The sequence below is a fragment of the Myotis nattereri genome (genome assembly GCF_964212035.1).
Source record: "Myotis nattereri genome assembly, chromosome: 10".
NCBI classification, from domain to species: Eukaryota; Metazoa; Chordata; class Mammalia; order Chiroptera; family Vespertilionidae; genus Myotis; species Myotis nattereri.
In genome coordinates, this window is record NC_138085.1 from 23,081,340 (window position 1) to 23,098,185 (window position 16,846).

The 16,846-nt window shown below is 48.8% G+C and overlaps 1 protein-coding gene across 1 annotated transcript in view; it reads right to left on the reverse strand.

Annotated features, from left to right (window-relative positions):
- FER1L5 (fer-1 like family member 5) overlaps positions 1-16,846 on the reverse strand; it is a gene marked incomplete at both ends in the record, with an annotated part of 55,328 nt that overhangs the window by 37,861 nt on the left and 621 nt on the right. Inside the window, 8 exons of the mRNA XM_081101517.1 lie at positions 3,990-4,040; positions 4,791-4,853; positions 5,503-5,631; positions 7,964-8,073; positions 8,517-8,571; positions 9,916-10,024; positions 10,731-10,822; positions 11,383-11,435. Coding sequence (XP_080957643.1) covers positions 3,990-4,040; positions 4,791-4,853; positions 5,503-5,631; positions 7,964-8,073; positions 8,517-8,571; positions 9,916-10,024; positions 10,731-10,822; positions 11,383-11,435 — 662 coding nt within the window. The remainder of the gene's footprint in view (positions 1-3,989; positions 4,041-4,790; positions 4,854-5,502; positions 5,632-7,963; positions 8,074-8,516; positions 8,572-9,915; positions 10,025-10,730; positions 10,823-11,382; positions 11,436-16,846) is intronic.

Sequence of the window (16,846 nt, forward strand, 5' to 3'; positions counted from 1 at the left end):
AAATCATTGAAAAAATATCCTCTGGTGAGGATTAACAAAAACAACAACAAAGTTAACCATACACCTACCATTAGAGCTAGTCATTATACTTCTACATATCTACTCCAGAGAAATTAAAGCATATGTCCACTCTAAGATTTATACATCAACTAGAGGCCCGGTGCATGATTTCGTGCACAGGTGGGGTCTCTCGGCCTGAACAACGATCGTGGCCGATTGGGCCAGCCGGCCAGGGGGAGGGAACACGGGAGGTTGGCTGTGGGAGCACACTGACCACCAGGGGGCAGCTCCTGCATTGAGCATCTGCCCCCTGGTGGTCAGTGCGTGTCATAGCGACTGGTTGACTGGTCGTTCAGTCAACTGGTCATAACAGTTGCTTAGGCTTTTATATATATATATAGATATTATAGCAGCTTTATTGTAATAGCCAAAAGCTGAAAATAATCTAAATGTTCATCAACAGATGAATGGATAAACAAACTGTGGTATATCCATATAATGAATACTACTCAGCAATATAAAGAAATGAACTATTGATATATGAAACATGGATGAATCTCAAAATAATTATGCTGAGTGAAAGCAGCCAAACAAAAAAAAAAGTGCATACTGTATGATTCCATTTTTATGAAGTTCTAGAAAGTACAAAGCAATCTATAGTTACAGAAAGCAGACCATTGGTTGCTTGGGGATGGGAGGGAGTGAGTTGGGGGTTAGAGGCAAAAACTACAAAGGCAACAAGGAAACTTTTGGGGATGACTGATGTGACAGATATGTTCATTATCTTGATTATGATGGTGGTTTCCCAGTGTATACGTATTCTTTAAGGTATCAAATTATATATTTTAAATATGTATAATTTATTGTATGTTAATTATACCTCAACCAAGCTGGAAGGAAACAAAACAAAACTCAGTCACCCCTAAAAAAAAACAACACCCAAAACTTCAGTCATCCCTAATGAAGCAGGAGATCTAGGCCAGTGATGGCGAACCTATGACACACGTGTCAGAGGTGACACGCGAACTCATTTTTTTGGTTGATTTTTCTTTGTTAAATGGCATTTAAACATATAAAATAAATATCAAAAACATAAATCTTTGTTTTACTATGGTTGCAAATATCAAAAAATTTCTATATGTGACACGGCACCAGACTTAAGTTAGGGTTTTTCAAAATGCTGACACGCCGAGCTCATAAGGTTCGCCATCACTGGCCTAGGCAGTGGCCGTCAATGGCTGTTACCCACATAAACGGAGAGACCAGCAGACACTCTGAGCCTCCTGCTGAAGCCTCAGTCTGGTGTAGCCTCCTCGAGATGAAAAACCTGGGCAGAGGGACCTGAGAACTGATCCCCTGGAGATGCAATCAGCAAAAGCCAGATGGGGAAAGGGAGGGGGACTCTATAGGGCAAACTTGTTTCTTTAATAAATAAATTGGAAGGAAAAAGGGGGATGGGACCAACAGAATAAAAGAGTCCTGATAATACATTTTAAGCAACTGCAATGTATGCACCTGGTTTGAGCAAACTGTAAAAGGAATTCACAAGACACTTGGGGGAATTTGAACACCAAATTAGAAAGGCTTTTAATTAGATGCGATAGTCATATTTGTTTGCTTAATAAGATATGCTCTAGAACTACACACTGAAATATTTAAATTCAACTATCGCCGAAACCGGTTTGGCTCAGTGGATAGAGCGTCGGCCTGCAGACTGAGGGGTCCCGGGTTCGATTCTGGCCAAGGGCATGTACCTGGGTTGCGGGCATATCTCCAGTGGGGGATGTGCGGGAGGCAGCTGATCGATGTTTCTCTCTCATCGATGTTTCTAACTCTCTATCTCTCTCCCTTCCTCTCTGTAAAAAAATGAATAAAATATATTTTTTAAATTCAACTATCATGTTCGAGATTTGACTCAAAGTAATTCAGTGGGGCTGGGGAAATGGGCTGGGTGTGGATAAAAACCCAGTTGGCAATGAATTGGTGAAGCTGAGTGATGAGGAGGTGGGAATTTATACTGTTCTCTCTACTTCTGTGTATTTTGAAAATTTCCCAAAAAAGTAACATATTTTTTTAAAAGCTCAGGTTTTTTCTGCCCTCTGTATTTTACTCAGCAATTCATATGAGTGGTTATTCTCTGAAAATTTCACAGTGGCCTTTGTCAAAAGCACGACGTTTTTGATCTCCTGCTAGTTACTCTCTAGAATTGTAATTTCTAAGCCTGCACTGTGGCTTGGAGAGTAAGACGTTGGGTGCGGGGGGTGGGGGTGGGGGGGTGGGGGGAGAGCAGTTCATGACTGCTCATGTGCTTATTACAAGTAGTGAGAAAGTAACCTGACTTTAATTTGTCCTAAATTTGCCTTTTTCCAAGGGTGATGTTGGGCATATTCTCTACCTTTCCCCTGCACTCAGTACTTTAAGAATGCTGTTTTTACACCAACCAGTCTGGCATAGTAAGAGATGGAGACAAGAAGCTAGTTGATAGGAACTCAAAAGTCGGACAACAACTTTCAGAATCCTGGGCACCTGGCTACAGAATCTCAACTGGACCTCCTGGCTTCTCCCTCTAGTTGGACCTCTCTTAATGTGCTTCCTGGCACTCATCTTTGGCCCATGCACCCTAAGAGCCTTTTCCTCCTTCTTCCAAAACCACCTTCAGGCAATTGCCAATAGACCTATAGGGGAAGTGATGCTATTCCAGACCTACACTAGATATCCCCTTCCTCAATCACCGATTAATTAGGGACATTTCTACATCCCACCTAAGCATGAAGAAGTTACAGAAGAACGAGATCGGCCTCCTTCATCAACCCCAGCTTATAGGAACCCCAGCTTATAGGGAAAAACAAGACCAGCTGGAATGTTAGGCACATTCTTTATTCTGTGCTCCATTATACCCAGCTTGGGGCTCTCGTCCCTCCCGGCTGTTTTCCTGTTATTCTCATTACAGATTTCAAAAGACATGATCAAGGACTTTCAGTTTCCAGTAAAGAGCCTTACCCAGTTTCCAATGACCACCTACACCCGCCCTCCCACCCGCACCTGGTCTGACCTTTACGGTAGACATAAATATCCCACTCCCCTTACTCCGGCCTGCTGAAGGCATTTTGTTCTCCCCCTTCTGTTGCAAATGTAACAATAAATTTATAATCTTTATCAGTTTCGGCCTCATGTGTTCCTCCTTCAGCGATCCTAACAGGTGAAGTGCTTTTTTGTGGGTTGCCAGATTTAATACAGATGCCTGCTTAAATTTGAATAAAAATACAGATGCCTGCTTAAATTTGAATAAAAATACAGATGCCTGCTTAAATTTGAATAAAAATACAGATGCCTGCTTAAATTTGAATAAAAATACAGATGCCTGCTTAAATTTGAATTGCACGTACACCATGACTACTTTTCAGTATACGTTTGTCCCCTGCAATATTTTGTGAGGAGCCATGCAGTATTTGGGACATATTTCTATTTACAAAGTACCTGTCGTTTAAGACTCAGATTTAACGGGGCATCCTGTATTTAACCTGACAACCCTACCTTTTCTGATCTTCCTGCATTTGGGGAATCTTTGCGTAGCCCTTTGTGATGTGTAAACTTTCCTCATCTCAGCCTGTGTCTTTCCAAAGCAAACCTTTCACTCTGTCCTCACAGGTAGCCGCCTTTCCGACTTCTTTGACAATTAGGTTGGCCTTTTGGATCCTCTGCTTCCATTTCCTGGAGACAGAGGCTTGAACTGTATCTCATTGTTAAGTGTGGGGACTTCAACACGGCACCCAGCGTTCTCCTGAATGTTACGTGCTTTAATCCTCACGACAACCCTGAGGCTGAGTAAGTGCTCACCCTCCTTTAGAGACAGGAAGCAGGGGCTCAGAATGCCTTGTCTAAGTCACCCAGTAGGTGGATGAATTCCTTCCCTGGCCTTGTGGGTGGAGCCCAGGGTGGGTGGGTCTCTATGACCCTTCCCCAAACCTCCCCCTTCCTCCAGTGCTCACTTGGAATCTCCCGATCTCCGAATTGGCTCTTATCACTGAGGAATTCAGCACCTGCAGGGGAAGAGCCGGAAAGAGTTCAGTTTACACAGCCCCGTTTCCTCCTGGCCCAGGGCAGGAGCTGCAAGGGCGCATCCCCGTAGCCGATTCTGTACATCCACAGATTCTGTACATCCACACTGGGTCTCTTCTCATTCTCAGAGAAACCCTGTGGGGTTCCGGTTTTTAGTTCCATTTTCCTGGTGAGAAAATTGATTAAAGAGGCCAATTCACTTGCTCAACCCAAGGATCAACACAAAGCCAATTGTCGCACTCGACTCTCTCACCACCTGCTGTCCCGGTTGGTTCCTCTGTGCCTGTGTTCCCACAAATGTGGAAACTCTTTGAGGGGTGACCTCCTCTTTCTCCTCAGCCCTGTGCTGGGACATACGAGGCATCTGATAAACACATGTTCACCACTGTTATCCGGTTCCCTCTGGTAGAAGAGTAGAATGTGGCCCCCCGAGAGGATATTAGAGGGGTCCTCTGGTGGCATGAGAGTCCTGGCACATGGGGAGACACTGCTTTGTTCACCTCCATGTCCAGGTCAGGGCCTAGCAGTTGGCATTCCGTATTTGCTGAATGAATGAATGAATGAATGAATGAGGGTCTGGGCTGCAGGAGAGCGAAGAAGGTGGTGGCGATGCTGCCCTGGGCTCAGAAAGACCATCTGAGGTGATCTGGCTCTAAGGGTGAGGCTGGGGAATGAAGTGCTTCCCCAAATTGAGGTACAAGAGAGTGGACCCATCTTTCCTGGTTCTTTACCTGGATTAAGATGGTGTAATCGAAGAACTTTGCAGGAATCTCATGGAAATTCTGGAAGAAGATCTGAAGGACAGGATGGCGATGGAGTTAGTGCTCAGTGAGCCTAAAGGCTCAGAGTGGTGGGCTTCTTCCTGTCATGTGTCCATTTCAATGTCCCTAAGCACATACTGCCCTCACGCTCCCCCCAGGAAGCAGAGGCCTGCCGGCTCCTGGAGGGTTTTCTGCCTGGATAAAGGGCAGGGGTGGGGGATTCCCACAGAACCTGTTGTGAGCAGCTGGAGGCCCAGCTAGCCGCCCTGGAGTGGAGAGTGGAGCCTCTTTCTCCTTCCAGATTGCCCTGTGAGTCCCCTCCACCACCATTCCCTGCTGCAGTGAGAACTTCCTTTCCAAACGCAAGCCTGGCTCTGTCACTCTCCTGCTTCAGTCCCTCCGTGGCTCCCAAGTGCCATTCATGACAGACTCCAGGGCATTGTGCAGGCTTCCCTCCCCTCATCTACCGTTCTATCAATCATTCCTGCAAATTATCCATCTGTGGCCCCGGTGCCAAGCACAGTGCTCCACCCTCTGTAGGTGCTCAGTAAATGTGTGTGGGACACATGAACACACTCCAGTCAAGGAGCAAGCTGGCTGCCTGCCTGCGGGAACTGCTCAGCTCGACTGACTCAATTGACCAAAGTGCCCCATTCAGCCCTTACGGGCACGTGCAGCCCACCTCGTTGAAGAAAGGGTTGTTTCCCATCTTCGTACGTGTGTGGTATTGATGGCCTCCAATGACCACCTTCACCAACGGCTTGAGGTTGTTGCCCATGAGCTGGCGGGCTTCAAACACCTTCACTTGGACCTACCGGGGACACAATGAGACCCTGATGTTGGGGACTTGGGCTCCCCTTCTCCCACAGGGATTCTCTCTAAAAGACCCAAGTGTTGTGATGAGAAACCTCTGCTGTGGCAAGAAGGAGAGGCCCCAGGGAGAGGGCTGGCAGGAGCTGGGCCCGCCTGCCTGGAGCCACGCCTGGGGATGGCCGTGACTCTATGTCCTTCTGGGAACTGTCACCTCCCCTGCTTTGTCCTTGTCATCTTGTGTGGATTTCGTTTTTCTTCTCCACGGGTATGGGCTTGTTACAGAATAAGGAAAAAAGTCTAATGTTTCTGTTTGTTGTTGTTGTTTTCCGTTAATCCTCACCCGAGGATATTTTTCCATCGATTTTTAGGGAGAGAGGAAGAGAAAGGGGAAAGACAGACAGAAACATCGATGTGAGAGAAACACATTGATTAGTTGCCTCCTGCACGTGTCCCAACCACGGCCTGGGCTGGGAAGGAGCCTGCAACCAAGGTACATGCCCTTGACTGGAATCGAACCCGGGACACTGGTCCGCAGGCTGATGGTCTATCTACTGAGCCAAACCAGTTAGGGCTCTGTTTGTTGATTTTTACTTATTTATTTTTCTTTTTTATAAATTTTTATTGATTTTAGAGAGAAAGAGAGGATGGAGAGGGAGGGAAGGAGGGAGGAAGAGAGAGAGATCAATGCAAAAGAGAAACATTAATTGGTTGCCTCCCATCCATGCCCAGGCCAGGGATTTAACACACAATCTGGGTTATGTGCCCTGTCCAGAAATCGAACTGGTGACTCTTCAGTGCATGGGACAATGCTCAACCAGCTGAGCCACATTGGCCAGGGCTGGTTTTTATTTATCTATGATCTTTTTAAGGAATTTAAAATTTTTAAGTTTCATGCAGTTGAATCTACAATCTGTGGTATAATCTCTGCTTTTATGTACTTTACCAAGACTCAGTAAAGAGACTGTGACATCTGAGCCTAGAATGAGAAGCAGGGGGGATAGGAGCAACTTGGAGCCATGTAAGATCCAGGCTGGCTGAGCCGGGGAGAGAGGAAATAGCGATGGCAGTGGAGAGCAGGGCACAGTCTTGGGAGCTTGCCATCTGACTATAGGCAGTAAATAGCATACAGGGCTCCCAGGCCAGGCTGTGGGTCCAGTCATTCACCATGAGGTCTCCTGTGTCTCCATCAACTCCAGGAGCCTTTCAGAGACTAACATGTCCGCAGCTACCTGAGCATCAGAGACAAGAGTGGGCCAAACCAGGCTAACAGTCCTCATGCCAGCATCTTGTCCTTATCACTATGCCATAGGAAGGGGCGTGACACAGGCACACTGATATTCTTCTCTCCTGTGGTAAACTAGCCTGGTGAAAAGGATGGGGCCCACAGGCAGAGGGAAGGTATTCCAAAGGCAGCACGTGCAAAGGCCTGGAGGCTAGAGAGAGGCTTGAGATGGGGACTGTGAGTTGTCCAGGATGCTAGAGCAGGGTGGCAGGGGCAGGGGAGAGGGTAGCTTGGAGGGGCAGGCTGGTGCATCTAGGACCTGGGAACCAATATAAGGAGTTTGGCTTTTGTCCTGGGGACACTGGGGTGTACTTATTTTTAAGGACATTTTTAACCAGGTGGGTGGCGGATGAGAATGACATCTTTGAAAGACCACTTTGACCGAAGAATGGACAGGAGAGAGCTGGAAGCCTGGTGTTTGGCCCAGGGAAGCGATGGATCAAGCCAAGGAATGGAAGTGGTGACAGAGAAGTAGGAGCACTCAGGTTGGCCTTGGTCAGTGGCTGGATGCAGGGAGTGGGGTGAGGAAGAGGAGTAGTCAAGGTTGACTCCCAGCCTCCTGAGCAAGTGGCAGGCTGAGGCAGGCAATACCATGGCAGAAACATTAGGTCACAGGCTTGAGACTGAAGGGAAGTTGGGGATTGCAGAATTCACAGTAGAACCCATGGACCTTCCCACAGATCCACTCAAACTCCCTTCAACCTCTCCCAGTCAGCTAATTTGACCTTGGATGTGGCTAGCCTTATGTTGTCAAGAATCCCGTGGGCTCCTGCAGGGCAGGGCCCAGGCGTTCTGCTCTGTCTCCCAGGCAAGCCAGGACCTGCTGGTGCACAGCCATCAGTGCCTCCTATTGCCCCACTGGGACTGTCTCTAGCTCCAGCTCTGTGCAGAAGTTCTCCAGAGTGGCCCCTGGATGAGCAGGGATGCAGTGAGAATCTGAGGACCTGCAGCCCAGTCTGAAGATTCAACCCTCTGCCACAACCTTGTGGAGAATGGGGATAACTTGGGAACACCATGAGGTGTCATGCAAATTACATGGGCTTTCAACCTGAAAGTGCTGCGGCTTTGAGAACAGCTCCTTGTGCACAGCGTAGCTGGGAACCATCAGCTTCTGCCTGGCTGCTTCCAGTGCAGTTACGTCCAGCAGGTCTTCATTCCCTGGGGAAACACAGTCCAGGGTGAGCTCTCAGGGCTGGCTCAGGACATGAGGTATTTCCCCCATTTTATTATTCTATCCCCAAAGACTAGTTCCTGACTGAAATTATGGCCAAGACCTGATAGGGACACACATCTGCCCCAGAACATTCCATGGGCCCCCACCTATCCTTAGTAACCCCAGACCCACTCTCCACACATGGGGGCTCTTGGAAATGGCCATCCTTAGCTCTCCCTGCAGCCCATTGAGGGTGCATGTCTAGAGATGACAAATGGACATATTGAGGTGACAGATAGCCTCAGCTGAGTCTGGAGATCTGGCCTCTAGACCCTAACCTGGTCACAATCCTTTTGTAGGCTTCAAAGGTTGGGTCTTGAAGGTCCCCAAATGCCCATCCAGGCATAGCTAGGGGAAAGGCAGAGGTAAGCTCCATGACAAGTCATACCTGTCTTCTCAATGTCCCGTTTGGTCATATGGGCCACATGTAGGGTGATAGTGCACTACAAGGCAAAGACAAGGGAGCTGTATGCCAAACCATACGATCCTTGCCACGTCCCAGCACTGAAACCCAGCCCAGCCTGGTTCATGCCCAGTTCTCCAGGGTGGAGTGGTGCTGACCATATTGCAATGCCACGTCATGGGCCTTGTGCAGTCTGGGGTGCAGGGAGGTTATAAACTGAGAAACGGAATAGGCAATTGGACAATGGCCAGAGCATATAGGAAAACAGAACTCTGCCCCACAGTCTGCAGCACTCAGTCCAGGAAACCAAACCAGTATCTACAGTAACCAGCCCAGAAAGCCAGTGTGCTATAAATCAGACTTAGAGGAAGCCACTAGCTCTAGCAATAATCCAGGAAGCAAACAATTGTGATCAGCCCCCAATGGCCAGGATTGATTAATAACTGCAATTGCCCTAATTTTTGTCCCCACTTCACTCTTAGGACTAATGGGAGAAAGCCAAATGTGCACCCTAACCAATCCCATAGGATGCCCAGCTTCTAGTGACGTCACTTACAGCATTCCCAGGCCAACAACCTCCCATCCACACACACCAGGAGCCTCCCCTTTTTCTGCTATAGAGTTTCCCCTCTCCTCTGCCTGCCTTTGAGTCTCTGCCAAACCCACGTGATGGTGGCTGACTCCCATGCTATAGCCAGTTCTGATACATAGCGTTTGCTGGTTCTCATCTGGTTGGTCTTTGTCTGTTTCCACATGGCTTAACCACCTCCTCTGTAAAGCCTTCCATGACCTCCAAGCAGAATTGTTCATCCCCTCTTGACCTCAGTGACCTAGCTCTCTTCACTCTCTTTTTTTTTTAATATATTTTATTGATTTTTCACAGAGAGAAAGGGAGAGAGATAGAGAGTTAGAAACATCGATGAGAGAGAAACATCGATCAGCTGCCTCCTGCACACCTCCCACTGGGGATGTGCCCGCAACCCAGGCACATGCCCTTGACCGGAATCGAACCCAGGACCCTTCAGTCTGCAGGCCGACGCTCTATCCACTGAGCCAAACCGGTTTCGGCTCTCTTCACTCTTGTACACTGAGCTGGAGCACTGTGATTGTGAGTGGTGCCTACTCCACTAGACTGTGGGTTTCATTCACTCTAGTATCCCAGGCCTAGCACAGTCGTAGACACCCAGCGGATGATCACCTAAATAGTCTAAGTGGGTGGGCGGGTGAGTAGGGAAGTCAGGGCGAAGATGGCAGTGTGATGGGACCCCTGAGGGCAGGAAGCAGTCTCTGGATGAGGTCACTGGGCCCCCTGCTGGAGCAGAGTTAGCCCAGTTTCCCGGGTTGTCCCCAATCCTCCAGCCACCCTTCCTGGGACCCAACTCACATCTGTGGGCTTCATGGAATGGTTGAGGAGGGTCAGGTCCTTCACAAAAAGAACTTCTCTTGGTGTTATCACCAAGGGCTTGAGCAGGATTGTGACCAAGCCGATGAACCTGGGGAGATAAGGAGCAGGTACAGGAGCCTGAGCCAGGGGACGGGGTCCTTCCCTGTCTCAAGCAGGACGTTATCTAGAGACGGGTTTCTCTCCTAGGGGCTGTGTTTTCCATAGAGGGGCTGAGGGAAGAGCACAGTGATGGGGAGCATCCGTCAGAGGACACAGGATCTCGAGTCTCTGGGAATTGGCTTTGGGGCTCCCTGGGCATTGGGCACCCTAGTTACTGGCTCTGCCTGCCAAGCCCCTTCCCAGAAGCTGCTCCCACACGCGTCCTGAATGGGAACTATGCCAAATAACAGCTGATTGGACAACTGATTGGACTGGGGGTGGACACCGGACTGAACTAGGCCAATTAGATTCTTTCTTGTAGAAATACTGATCTCGGCTACCATAGCGTCCATCTCAGTGGATGCCAGTCTCAGCTGAATGGGGCCTTGATGGGATAGACAGAGAGAAGCAGAGACGTGGGAGTCCCGTGGCTCCAGAAGCGACAGACTGCTCCTGAGCTCCTGGTTCCTAGTTCTTGTTGATCTTCACTCCTCGCCTCACTGTCCTTCCACAACTGTCCCCGCCCCCCTCCCACACACACACTTTTTGAAGTAGCTGGCTGGGGTGGGTTCTGGTCCGTGTGACTGAATTATGGAACAGGAGACTTGCTGTAGCTTTGTTAGGAAGTCAGGCTCCTGTGCCTCTCTCTCTCTTACCTCTCTTTCTTTTCTGAGCACAAGTCCTGAAGGATGACTTGCAGGAAAGAGTCATTCTGTATGGGTTTGTTCCAGAGGTGCCAAATTAGGGTCTGTGGGAGGCACAGAGAAGTCAGCGTCCCTTCTCTACCCTCCCCTTCCCATCCTTCTAGGACAAGAGGCTGGCACTGTGTTTCTCTCAACCTGAGGGCCCTCCCTCGAGTCTAATTGCCTCAGAGGATGGCATTTGCTGCCTTATCACCAAGGTGCTGGGCATCCTCCCTGGGCCTCCATAGCCTGAACGGCAGTGTCGTGAGCATGTTAGTTAAGAGGTTTGGGGACCAAGGGGTAGTGGGAACATGGATGGATGGGAAGTGAGCCGAGATCCTGCACAGGGAGCCTCGTCTCTGCTTCAGGTGTCTGGGGACATCAGGATGGCCAGGTTGGACAGGAAGGACTACACCACGGTCCTTCCCCGGAGTGGGGAAGATGGGCCAGAGCAGCGCTGGGCAGATGTGGCTGCTGCAGCCCTCAGGCCTTCACAGCTTTGTCAGCTGAGGGGCTACTCCCAGGCCAAGATGCCCAGCCGTGGGAAAAGCTGGTGAGTCTCCATGTCCTCTCCCTCACTACTGGGTGTCACTGCCTCCTCGGGGCTTGCCCTGGTACATCTTACTTCGTTCCAGGTGGGGTTATTTCCTTCCCCCTCCGAAGTTTTCTTCTTGACATCTGCAAAGACACGAAGGGGTTGGTATTGGAGACAGGAAATATTTCAAAGTCTAGGTTCAAGTGGGGTAAAGAGAGGTGGGAAGCTCTAAAAAACTTCAAGTCACCCTGGCAGTGTGGCTTAGTTGGTTGGAGGGTTGTCCTGTACACCAAAAAGTCACGGGTTTGATTCCCGGTCAGGGCACATATCTGGTGCTGGTTGGATCCCTAGTCCAGCACATGTGGGAAGCAACTAATTGATGTTTCACTCTCACATCAATGTTTCTCTCTCTCCCCCTCTCCCTTCCTTTCTCTATAACATTAATAAAAGCATGTGCTCAGGTGAGGATTAAAAAAACACACAAAGAATAAATCTTCAAGTCTGTAATGGCAGGTGTGAAATGGCACTGATTCCTTCTTCCTCAGGGGGTTTCAGAATTTCTCGCTTTTTATAAGAGTGACACCAGCCCTGGTGACAGATAATGGTTTGTGTTTGTTTCTGTTTCTTCCTGAGTACCTAGTTCCCAGCCATCTTGCAGCCAGGTGGGGCCATGTTCTGGCCAAAGGGGCATGGGAGGGACAGTCACCACTGCCAGGCCTGGCTCCTAAAATCTCCCATGAGGTTCTCCGTTCTCCTTCTCTGCAGCCACAGAAGCAAGCAGCTGGTCTCTAAACCACTCAGCAGAGCTGCCTGACAGCGCCATCCACACAGGGCTTGGTGTAAGCAAGAAACCCGCTTTTACTGTGTTCCGGCACTGAGATGTAAGGGTTTATTTGTTCTCAGAGCAAGGCCTAGTGCACCCAAACAGATATCCCAAAACATTGATAATGGGTTAGAAGCTCTTTATCTGCTAAAATCCCCCTCCTCCAGAAATATCTTTAACAAAGAACAGTCTGTAGCCCTGCAAAGAACCTCTAAATTGTTACATTACTTTGAGATTCTTCTCAAGGTGGAGCAGGGGGCAGGGAGGAGAGACAGAAAGAGAGAGAGAGAGAGAAAGAGAAAGAGAGATAAATGGAAAGAATTGCATGCTTGACTCATGTCTCTCATAGGAAGTACTGTCCTTTGTTCTTGGCCCCAGTCTTCTCACTCCCCACATACCCTGGAAACCCTCATTTGCCTGTAGCTACCATTCCATACTCTTCACCAATTGCTGGTTCATTTTTCTTTTTCTTCTTCCCCTTTTAATCCCAGCTCTTTGCTATGAAGATACCAGTGGCCCAGTGCACGGATTTGTGCACATAGAAAGGAAATTAATTAGAAGGTGGCCAGCGGGGCAGGACTGGGTGAGATGGGCCGACACACCTTGGAGCCAACATCCCGTGGTCCCTCCCTAGCCAGCTGCATGTAGGGTGGCTCTGCAGCTTGAAGGGCATTTGTGGAGTGAGCGGGGGTCCCTCCAGTAGGGTGAGGTCCCTGGACCTGGTCTACGGGGATTGGGCCGAAACCAGCTCTCTGACATCCTCCAAGTAGTCCCGGATGTGAGAGGGCGGTTCTCCAGTGATGCACCCCAGAATCTGGCTTCCTCCTCTCTGACTCTGGGGTGTGTCACCCGAGAACTACCACTGCTAAGTCACTGCAGCTCAACAGCTCCTGCGTTGAGCGTCTGCCCCCTGGTGGTCAGTGTTCATCACATCTATGAACCAGTCAGACAGTAGGATGGTTGCTTAGCCTTTTATATATATAGATACTTAAACTCTTTCATTCTCTCTCATAAACCCTTTAACCCCCTCCTTCCCACCTTTCTTGGACTTTTTTCCTTATCTATTAAAAATGGAGACAATAAAACTTCCCTTATTTGCCTCATGCATTTGTTGTGAGGAGCAAAAATCATTATATTTATGAAAATATAAATTTTTGTTGATTATAAAAGTAATTAATATTCTTGAGCAATTTTCAGAAGTTGTAGAAAGAATTGTTCATATATTATCTATTAAAGTCCTTACATTGGGACTTCCAGTACACATAATCTCGCCTTGTCCCACAACCACATTAAAATTACAACTAAACTACAGAACAACCATCATTCAGAATTGCCTGAAATTGCGCTGAATGGAAGTCCTACAGATAAGGATATAAGGAAGCCACACCAAGACTGATCTTAAGGGCCAGAGACATGGAACAGGCTGGTCCCACACCCAAATGTAGCAGATAAAAACCTGGAGGAATACCTTGGCTGTGGAGGTCCCCCCTGAGGAGTGAGGGGTCCAAGCCCCACACCAGGTCCCTCAGCCCAGGGTTCCAGTGCTGAGAAGAGAAATCCCCATAACTTCTAACTGTAAAAACCAGTGGGGATTGAAGCTGAGTGAGACAGAGGCTGCTGGAATCCATAGCATTCCTTTTTTTTTTTTTTTTTTTTTTTTTTTTTACAGAGAGGAAGGGAGAGGGATAGAAAGCCAGAAACATCGATGAGAGAGAAACATCGATCAGCTGCCTCCTGCACACTCCCCACTGGGGATGCGCCCACAACCTAGGTACATGCCCTTGACCAGAATCAGGGACCCTTGAGTCCGAAGGCTGATGCTTCATCCATTGAGCCAAACTGGTCAGGGCCCATAGCATTCCTCTGAAAGGGCCCATACACTGCCTTACTCTTACTCACTTCCTCTGAACTGGGGGCAGGGAGAAGTGGTAGGGTGGGGGTAGCAGGCAGCAGCTTGAAAGGCACCAGAGACTTGTGGGGTGGAACTTAATTGTTGGGTATCAGGGGGCAAGATGGAGGGGTAGCTTTCTTCCAGACAGAAGTACTGGCAGAGGCCTTTTCCTTTGATGAGCCCTCCCCCTACAGAGCAGGCAGGTGCCATATCTGAGATTTCATCAACCTTGTTAACACTGTCTCCCTCCACACACACACTGGTGATTTCCTGAGGCCCTGCCCCACCCAACTTTCAGGCCCACCCATGCTATTTCCAGTGGCTTTTCCATACAAATAGCCTTTCTTGGCTCATGCTTCAGATTTTCCTAAATTCTCTAAAATAAGCAGCATCTGGTCTCAGAGAGCCCTGTACCTCTAGCTAAGTGGCCCCAGGCCTGGCACTAGCAGCAGCCCGTCTTGGTTCCCAGCTTGGTCTCCCCTGGGTACCTCCAACCTCAGCACAAGTGGCAGCTATTTGCAGATTGCTTTGTAGCTCATGCCAAGTGGCTCCATGCAGGACACAGGCAGTGGCTGATCTTGGCCTGCACATCCTGGGGGCCCAGAGCCAGCTCACCCAGTGGACAGCTTCAGATCACATTGAAGCACCATCACCAACCACTTCCACAAGCAAGATACTCAAGGGGTGGACTCAGTGGGCACCAGAGTCCTGCTGAAATAAGTCTTGCTCTGGAGGGTGGACCCTGCACAGCTAATTCTGCAAGGTGGGTGGAAGTCGGGGGTCAGTAGTCACAGCCAGTCCTTGCAGCTGATCGGCCTTCCATTGACATGCCAATGGCAATCAGGGCTCAGCTACAAGAGGAGGGTGTACAACCCACACGGGGGCAGGGTGACCTCAAGTACTCAGCTTTGAGGAGGCTGTGCCACAGGACCCTAACAGACACCTACCAATCGGCCACTCTACCCAGCCTGGAAGATGCGGCAGCTCTACCTAATACATAGAAACAAACACAGGCGGCTGCCAAAATGAGGAGACAAAGAAACATGGCCCAAATGAAAGAACAGGAACAAAACTCCAGAAAAATAATTAGCTAAAATGGAGGCAAGCAATCTACTAGATGAAGAGTTCAAAACACTGGTCATAAGAATGCTCAATGAGAGGGAAGTAGGACTTCAACATGGTGTCTGTGGTATTGGCTTCTGCTAAGGTGACGGCCTGGCCCTGGGGGCATGGAGGGGGGCGCGGGGCAGAGTTGAAGGTGGTGGTGTTCACCCTCCCTAAGAGCTGTCAGCCAGGACCAAGGTCGGTGGTGCCAGCATCTTTTGGCTTCTGGGACGGCGGCGGCAGCAGCATTCAGGGTCTAAATGGCTTCTAAGAAGTTGGGTGTGGATTTTCATGGGACTTTCAGTTACCTTGATGATGTCCCATTTCAAATAGGAGACAAATTCAAAACACCAGCTAAGGTGGGTCTAGCTATTGGCTTCTCCCTGCCTAACTGTTTGCAAATTGTCAGAGAAGTATAGTATGACTTCTCCTTGGACAAGAAAACCATTGAGTGGGCTGAAGATATTAAGAAAATCCAAGAAACCCAGCGGGAAGCAGAGTGTAAGGCTGAGGAAGCAGAAGCTAAAGTGAATTCTAAGAGTGGCCCCAGAGGGAGATAACAAAATGAGTTTCTCCAACACTCACAGTACAGCCACAATGCCACCTCCCATTAACCTCATCCTTGCCACCTCACAGCACAATAGCATCCTCTCCCGACCTGGGTCAGCAGCAGTGCCACGAAACAAAGTTCTCAGTCCACCCCATAAAAAGACAGATGTCAAGCCTGCTCACTTTGAGTGTGAAGATCCATTTGATAATCTTGAGTTAAAAACTAATGATGAGAAGGAAGAGCTGAGAAACATTCTGGTAGGAACCACTGGACCCATTCTGGCTCAGTTATTGAGCAGTAACTTGCCTAGAGGCGGCTCTGGGTCTGTGTTACAGGATGAAGATTTTTAAAAAAAGAACAATAAGATGGCAATAAATACATATCTACCTACAATTGAACCTAAAAAACAAGATAAACTAACAAGCAGAACAGAAACAGAATCATACATATAGACAATGTTTTGACAGTTGTCAGATGGGAGGGGTGTTGGGGGGGATGGGTGAAAAAGGTGAAGGGATTAAGAAATACAAATTAGTTGTTACAGAATAGTCATGGGAATGTAAAGCATAGGGAAAACAGTCAATAATCTATATATATAAACCCTAATATGCAAATAGACCAAATGGTGGAACAACCGAACAACTGGTTGTTATGACATGTGCTGACCACCAGAGGGTGCACGTGGAACATGGCGGGCATCAGCCACCGCAGGATGGTGGAGCAAGTGAGCAGGGGCACCAGACCAAGGCAGGGCACCAGTCGCTGTCATTGGGGTGAGCCTCTGTTGCTTACTGAAAATTCTTTGCTCCCACGCCGCAGTCCCATCCTGCTGGGAGCGGAGCTGCAGGGGACCAGGGCCCAGGGGTGGGGGCTGGGGGAGGAAGGGGCTGGGTGGGGCACAGAGGATGGGTCAAGACCCGCCCCTGTGCCCACCTCAGCCTCGCGGCCCACAGTTCCTTTCAAGGTGCACGGATTTGTGCACTGGGCCTCTAGTAGTATAACAACTATGTATGTTGTCAGATGAATGTGAGATTTATCAGGATGATCACTTATTAAGTATGTAATGTCTAATCACTGGGGTGTACACCTGAAACAAATACGATAATGTATGTCAACTGTAAATGAAAATAAAAAATGATTTAATTGCTGAAACCGGTTTGGCTCAGTGGATAGAGCGTCGGCCTGC